This window comes from Olea europaea, chromosome 11 (assembly GCF_002742605.1).
Source record: "Olea europaea var. sylvestris chromosome 11, O_europaea_v1, whole genome shotgun sequence".
In the NCBI taxonomy this organism is placed as follows: Eukaryota; Viridiplantae; Streptophyta; class Magnoliopsida; order Lamiales; family Oleaceae; genus Olea; species Olea europaea.
Genome location: NC_036247.1, coordinates 29,911,817 through 29,920,183, shown reverse-complemented (window position 1 = coordinate 29,920,183; position 8,367 = coordinate 29,911,817). Strand labels below are relative to the sequence as shown.

Here is an 8,367-nt window from a genome sequence, read left to right as displayed (position 1 = left end):
TGTGTGCCTAACAGCAGCCTGGTTCTGTAAGGCTAGCACGGTTTCATTTCTTATTCTTCAGAAAATGAATTTGAACAAAGCCCTCTATCCTGGGTTGGGGACAAGGGGGGAAAACAGGCTGACAGGCGCCCCTCCAACATCGCGCCCCCGCCCCTGACCCTGTCGGGCCTGTCTCCAACCCGGGAGAGGGACATTTGATATGCGGGTATTGGGATCAGCATTCCATATGGGGGAAATAGGCAAATCTACCTGAAAGGTCAAAAATAAAAGTGATCCAATTATTCTGCTGCAATATTAATGGAAGTTCGGATAGTTAATTATTATTATTATTATTATTATTATTATTATTATTATTATTATTTTTAATAAAGTAAAAATTAAGGGAAATTTTGCAGAGGATATTTCAAATTTTACAGCGTGGTCCTACACAAGGAAATTTTACACCGGAGGTCCCAATCCACTCAACCTCAAAACCTAATCCTTAACCTATCCAACCCCATTCACTGGAAAGGTCAGCTGATATGGTTTTGGATGAAAATCGTTAAAGGTCTTTTTGACGTACATTTATTAAAGGTTTTAGACAACTCCCCACGTTTTGAAAAATGTCCAATGCAAATTTTTCTCGTTTTAATTCATTAAAATTTAGAAGTGGTCAACTAATGGATTTGACAGAAACCATCTAAAATATCCTTCAACCGCACATTTTTGAAATGAATATGATGAATCTGCTATGATTTAAAGATGTGAATCTGATCTCGATTGTTTTAAAAGGTTCAAAACCTTGCCTGCAAATTTTTCGAAGACCAATAGTAAGAGTGAATTAGATTTAGAAGGCGTTCTCAACTAAGATTTTGATGGATTTTAAAATATTATAAATCCTAATGAATTTCATGGATTTGAATAGATTTTTACAAATTCCATAAAAATCTTATCAAATATGATGAAATTTCAAAAGATTTATTTATATGTATTTTTAAGCTTGAAACTCATCCAAAATTTTTGCTCCCTCTATTAATTAAATCTTTATACATTAACTAATTATTTAGAATATCTAAATTTTAAAGGGTTTCATTGAATTTCATTAAAATTTTAATTGGGGACATTTAAATTTTAATGGATTTCATTAAAATCCATTAAAATCTCAAATGAGAACTCCTAAATTTAAAAAGATTTTTAAAGTCCATCCCAATCTCAATTAAGCACACCCTCCTAGATTCTAAAGATGACGTCTGAAGTAATTTAATCTGTGCTAGAATTTTTTATTTGGGGGCCAACAATGGTAGACGGCGTTACAATAGTCGATGTGGAGCTAGGATTTTTACTTTGGGGGGGGCCAAAAAATGATTGACAGTGCTATGATAGTCAGCGATCGACAGTATAGCGGTAGTTGGTACAGAGAAATGAGAGTAACATTTGGAGTCTGTTTGGGAGTGATTTTAAGAAGTGATTTTTTGACCGTTAGGAGAAAAGTGTGGTCCACATGTGAGAGAATAAATCAAATATGACAGTTGGAATAGTGAAATAACGTTCAAAAAATCAACTTTTTTGGTGAAAAAATTGAGTCCAAACAGGCCCTTGAACTAAACAGTAAAACTATTGAAAATGAATGAAATGTTTATTTTCGAAAGATCAAGTTGTATCAAGCATATTTTCCCAACTTTACCCGTCCAAAAATTAGATCATGTATCTTATGCAAGAAAAATTTAACACAATGCTAATGAAATTATTTAAAAAGGACAAAATATGCAAATAGAATTTAATGATGGGAATCAAAAAGTTTGAATTTCGTTGGGACGAATTTTTTCAGAGGTTCTAAAGATTGTAACTAATTGCACAAATTTAAAAAAAAAAAAAGAAAAAGAAAAAAAAAATGGAAAAGAAGATTGGGTCAGGTGAATTCGAAACTTCGTCTTCGCGGTAGAAAGTAGGAACTTTGCCAACTAAACTACAAAAAGATTTAACTCTATGACGAGTGGAAGTTTTTTTCTCTTGTTTATTGCCAAATATGAATAGGAAAAAAATCAACAAAAACTTTGTAATTCTAGCCCCTTCCGAGGCCTCCCATGGCTCCGTCTCTACTTATAGTGTTTCTCATGTAGAGCAAAGATGGCAGACTCCAACTACGAGAGTTTCATATTCTTTTCCAATTACGTTGAAACTTTATCTAAAATGAAAATGCCTTGCGAGAAATCAAAAGGAATTATTAGACCATTAGCATTCACTCTTGGGAACTTTGATATTGAAACAAAGGTTGAACCTCAATCTTAAGGATCCTCCATCGTTCCGTCCCTAGAGCATCGCGAGAGAGGTTAATCAAGGGATGAGCCCCAGCAGATCAAGAAACAAGAGCTACCTGTACACTGATGAAACACTTTTTTCTTTGTTCTTTTTTTTTTTTTTTTAAAGAAAACAAAATTATTGAGTAAATATAAGTTGAGAAAGAAGAAGAGAAAAAATAAAAGAAGTGCTGGGAGAATTATTGTGTACATATGAATCAAAAAGAGAGAATTCTAGGGTTATATATTATGTTCTTTTTTTTCGTTAAATAACATCTAAAACGTTGTGGGATTTTCATTTTATTGCGTCGATAGTTATTATCATAGATTGGATATGCAATACATTTTTATTAAGGCCTTATTTGAACCACATTCTTTAGAAAAATACATTTTTCAACAGTAATTTAATATTATTTCAATTATACATACTTCAATAAAATAATATTACACGCAAATTCAAAACTTTTTCTTAATTTTTAATCACATTTTTCATCAATACAACATTCAACAAAACATTTTTGTAAAAATAATGTAGCTCAAACAAGGGCTTAACATTTTCCCTTGTATAACGGATACTTAATGAAGTCTTCTTTTATCGAAGGAAAAAAAAAAATTCACTCTACTTTTTCTTTCCTTTTTTCCCCCATTTATTAGTAGGCTAACAACATGATTACTTTAACCTTGTTAAAAAAAAAAAAAGGAAAAAAAAAACTCAGAGAAAGTTTTTGCTCAATATTTGCATTAAACCAGATGAAAACTCGTGATCTTGTCAAAACAATTTAATAACATGGTATCTCACAATTTAATAAGTGATCAATGATCAGCAGCAGCAGCAGCAGCAGCAAAAAGGGAGAACTTCAATAAATCAAATTTCAGTGAGAACTTATTCTACAGGAGGTAAGGCCCAGCCTTAGCTGCTGGCTGCTAGACGAACGTATTTCCCATCAACAGTGAATCTAGAGCTTGAATTGACCTGCAGATAATCAAAGGAAATATACTCATTAAAGATCATACCAATCAAAAGCAACCTACATGACATTTAGTTACATTTTGGAGGAATAAAAACCGCTAAATTTGTTTCTAGCAAAGAAAACTTAAACTCACTTTCTGCTCAAGCATTTCAGAAACGCGGGTTTTGTCGTCTGTGGAACCAGAATCCCTGAGAGACTTCAGGACCAATTTCCTAAGTTTTTTAAATTTCAGAGCGCCATCTGGATTCTGCATTTGTTCAAGAGAAGAGTTTATGGCATACATATATAGATGCTCCTCTCTACACTTCAGACATTAAAGCCCAATACACAGAAAGCTCCATCAAAGAAATGACATAATTTTACTCAATCAAATGGTGTATCATATATGCATAATAATTCCGTATCTACAGCAGCAGAAACTGCCCCATCCTATCTGAAACACAAAAACAGAGTTAAACAAATTCTTATCTTTTTCACCCGTAATACAATTTATACAAGTTAGACCCATATCCAACAGAAATAATATCAAAATTCAATAGATTCTTCACGATCAGCCTACTAAATGTAAACAATAGATCTCCTGTTGTATACGAGGTAGAAACAAGAAATATTACACGTTCAAAGATAATTTAAAAACACGATGTTAAAAGAGATAAGGATACGTACAGATTTAAGAGCTGCTGTTATAAGCTTTTTCCATTTTATTTTCTTCTCTGCTCTTTCAACTTGAATAACTTCACCATTACCTAATTCTGAAGGCATAACACACCCAGCCTTCTTCTGAGCACCATTAGTTTCAGATGCCTCATGTTTTCTCTTCTTACTTGACTGCAAAGAACTATTTTCCACTCCAGTACCATCATGCACAGTAGCAACTTTAGACGAACTTGGTTCTCTAGGTTCCACCAAATCTTTAATGTCAGCATTTTCATTACTGACATTGTTTTCAACAGAAGCCTTGGTTTCTTTTGCATCTTTAGGCTGCTGCTTTGCCGCATGGAAAGCTCTTGCTTTAGCCCCGTGTTTCTTTCCTTCTGCATGGAGAAGCAAGGTTTGCCTACTGGTAGCCTTAGTATTACATAAGCTGTAAATATATAGCTCCATTAGTATAGGCAGAGTAATCCCATAAGAAAGAAGATGGACCCAAGAAAAATAAATTGTTAATGGATACCAGGAAATAAATAGTACCAATAAACCAGCCAGACAGTAAATACAACTAAATCACCAAAGATGAGGCATTTCTGCAAGCACAAGCAAGGGCGGACGTAGACATTTTGACTTAGGGGGCAATCAAAATCTGTACAAATCGAATATTTTGTTTTTGATTTTTAAATGATTCATACTTGATCCAAGAAAATGCAAATTTATATTTAAAAAACATTTCTTCATTAATATTTTGTTTATCCCTTTCATCAATTTGATTTCGAACAATCATTTTATTAATATTTTGCTCATCACAAGAAAATGCATATTTACGTTTAAAAAATTTATAGCCCATTTGATACAAACAATCAATTCAAGTAATCGTAAGGAAAAAAAATATAACCAATATTCCATGCTAATAGTCAATCAAATACACAACTCGTTAAATATAAGTTAAATTTGATATAATCAATTCAGACACATTCTATATACATAAATAGGATATGAGAAAATGCAAAATTAGGTTCTAATTAATTGAAAATTTGATTGGAAAGTGAATTCGTATTAAATATGATAATTTATAGACAAATTAAAGACAAACTTTAAAAAATTGGAAGGGTTAAGGTTTTTGTAAAACGCATGAGGGAGAGAGTAAGATAGAGCAAGAGAAAAGAAAAATAATTCAAAATTATTATGAATTTGCCCTTGTTTGGCGGGGATTAAAATCAGATTTTTAGTAAATTTTGATAAAAGTTGAAAAATTAAGATTCCATGAAATATGTTATTAAAATTAATTGTTAACTTCCATTTAGATTTCAAGCGATACCAAATAGGACTCTATCCCAAAAAAAAGGTTGGGGGTCATGTGACCCCCCCCCCCCCCCAAAAAAAAGACCCCCTGGGCCCGCCAGTGAGCACGAGTAATTGATGGGAATCAAATTAAGTAAATGATAAATGCCAACAGACTAGATGAGTGCAGAGCACTTAGTAGTGGCAATCCATCCAATCAATATTCAAATTTCAACCAGTAATTGTTATACCCTACCAATATTGAAATCTCAAAATACTTTGAAGAGTGCTCAAGCAAAGACACCTTCCACATTGGACGCTTCTAGTTGTAAACTAGAATTTATGTTAGGTTATCACATTCATTTTAATATAAAAAAGTCATTGAGGTCAACCACCCTATGGCTGGTTCTGGACAAGGGAATTGGTGGCCACCTATCCATGATGATGTTTGAGAATCAATCTTTCTTTGCCCTACTCTTATTTTTATTTGACATATCAGAATATGCCCATGACGGAAAGCATATAATTTGAACATACCTACAGAACCATGGAGAGCGTTCGGACAACCCAACATTTACATCAAAATCTGGTTTTGGCTTTGAATCATTTTTAGGTTTTGCATTCACTTCATTCAAAGATTTCCCCTGACCTTTTGGACCATATTTTTCCTGAAAACAAAGAATTGATTGCAGCTCATAGGAAAACACAGGATTAAATACACCAGTGGTTATAGAACTTTTATCGTAATTTCATATTGGTTTTCTAGCAAGTCACTGAACTCTGATACAATTTGGTCACTACATCCATGTTAGTTTGACTAACTAGGAAGATGACGTGACAATGTGATTATTTGTTAACTAAGCTGCCAAGTGCCAACTAGACTACCATGTTAGCTTTTCCAATAGTTTCTAATAGACATGGATAGAATGACAAAGTCGTAGCAAACATTCAAAATCAATGACCCAATCATATCAAAGTTTAAGTTCAATTACCAATGCAAAAGAAGTTTTAGTTACCACGTTGTTTTAAACCTGAACACATATAATACCTAGTGCAAATAACATATTCATTTCACTTACAATAGCTAATGCATCATAATATTTCACTATGAAACGAGCCAATAGAATTAAAAGATATACAAGGTAGAGATCCTATTCATCAAATGCAGAAAAAATGAAAGGGATGTCACATATGGGTTTTTCTATTTGTACACTAGGGTGTTGATGAAAAAATGACTGGGATGTCCCATATGAGTTTTTCTATTTGTATACAGGGGTTGCAGACCCGCTCACAAGAGGGGGGGCCCACGACCAATAAAAAAATCGTGGACCCCTCTCTTGTGAGGGGGTCTCGATGTACACTTGGCAAGGCCCTGTCACATATAGTTAGCATGGTTTACTTTCTAACACAGTATATCAATGCAGTTAAAATATTCTATGTGATCCCTGGATAAGCCATCAACTTACTCTAAACGACCTTTGCTTCCTAGAAAACTTTAAGAAAGATCATCTTAAAAGTCATACACATTACATAAGAAGATGCCATAAACAAATACAATAAAAATTGGATACAAAAACAAAACAAAACAAAACTATAACAAGAATCTAAAGGGGGTCGAAAATACCGCTTCACTAATACACTGAGTGTGACTTTCAACGGTTTGCTGTCCAAATATTTGCCCACAATCAATGCACGATAACTAGTACAAAATTTAAAAACAAAACGAGGCTTATCCAAATTAATACAAGAATAAGGATTTCCCAAAAAGAATTTAATTGCAAAGAAATAATTTCAAGTAACATGGACCAACTGAACCTTGGAAGCAGAGCACATTCTAAAGTGATTGGGGAGCTTGGGTTTCTTTAGATTGTCTCCACAATCCTCGCACTGAAACCACACCATCTCTCACACTTCTGATGTGTTACTTTCTCAGAGCTATTTTGGTTCGAGTATTTGTGGAGGATGGAAATTTCTAGACTCTGTTTATATACCTGCAAAACTGCAACAGCAAATGATGATGTATCGAGATTGAACGAAATATATGGGGTTTTCGGTGATTAGGGTTTATAGGTTAATAAAGAGAGGAATTTACAAGTAGTGGGCTTCATGTATGTGGAGCGTGGAAATTGGGCCTATTAAGTTGTGGCTTCATTGGATCCCCAGTCTTCTTGGACCCAAGGGGCCATTGTAATATGTTTACGAGAAAAATTCATAACCCATAGTATAAGTATAGTCCATTTCAAAAATAAGGAATCAAGTTTGAAGTTTCTAAAATCAGATATATATATATATATATATAGCTTCCTGAAAAATAGAGGGAGCTTATCATCAATATCTGGACTCTCTAAAATAACAAATTCACCTACCTAAAATAACAAAATCACATCCCTAATTCATCTTCATAAGCCATGGGAATCTGAATTTGCAGACTACAGTCGCCGGAACTTTCTGAAGTGAGAATAATCACACAATTCAGGTCACAATTCAAATATTACCGTCGCATTATATCAGAACAATAGGTTAATTCATGAAACAGATTCGACTGCATCAATCTTTATTGAAATTCGAAATTTGATTTTAATTGGGTATGTAATTGTTATTCAATGAATCCCATGATTCGAAGTTCAATTTCTGAACTTACGTAATCGGAACACTAAAAATCACGTAATCACGTTCAGTTTCTGAATTCAATGAGAATTGTAAATGATTCGACGTTGAATTCACTATTTTAATGAATAATGCCATTATTTGTTCATTTTTTTATTCATTATTCATATACATTTGAAATGTAAAGAACTGTGTAGTGATCATAGTAAACTCATCTATGATTGTGAAAATTAACCTATGTCTTTTTTAAAACAAAACTGTGACCCGTGCTGTCTGTTACATGTTGGTATAATTTGTCAAATCTGAAAATTTGTTTGTGACATGTATTGTAACCATTATACAAGCATCTGTTACCTGTACAATAACCTATGATTTCTAAAATGAACATGTAACCTGTGCATGACCTCTATATTAACCCGTGACTTTCTAAAATGAACATGTGACTTGTGCATCTATTTCTGAAATGTTGGTATATTGTGTCAAATGTGAAAATTTGTATGTGACCTTTGTTATGATCACATTAAAGTCATCTGTGACTTGTGATCTGCCTATGAATGTTAACCTGTAGCTTTTTCAAATGA

General features: G+C 33.3%; 1 protein-coding gene across 1 annotated transcript; it reads right to left on the bottom strand.

Moving 5' to 3' along the window:
- Positions 1 to 2,984: 2,984 nt before the first annotated feature.
- On the bottom strand, positions 2,985 to 7,233 carry LOC111404018 (UBP1-associated proteins 1C). The gene is made up of 6 exons (XM_023032728.1): positions 6,995 to 7,233; positions 6,804 to 6,878; positions 5,717 to 5,847; positions 3,914 to 4,331; positions 3,381 to 3,494; positions 2,985 to 3,249 (listed from the first exon to the last, which is right to left on the bottom strand). Exons 1-6 carry the CDS (start codon positions 7,079 to 7,081, stop codon positions 3,187 to 3,189), a joined length of 888 nt encoding a protein of 295 aa, XP_022888496.1. The 5' UTR covers positions 7,082 to 7,233; the 3' UTR covers positions 2,985 to 3,186.
- Positions 7,234 to 8,367: the final 1,134 nt, after the last annotated feature.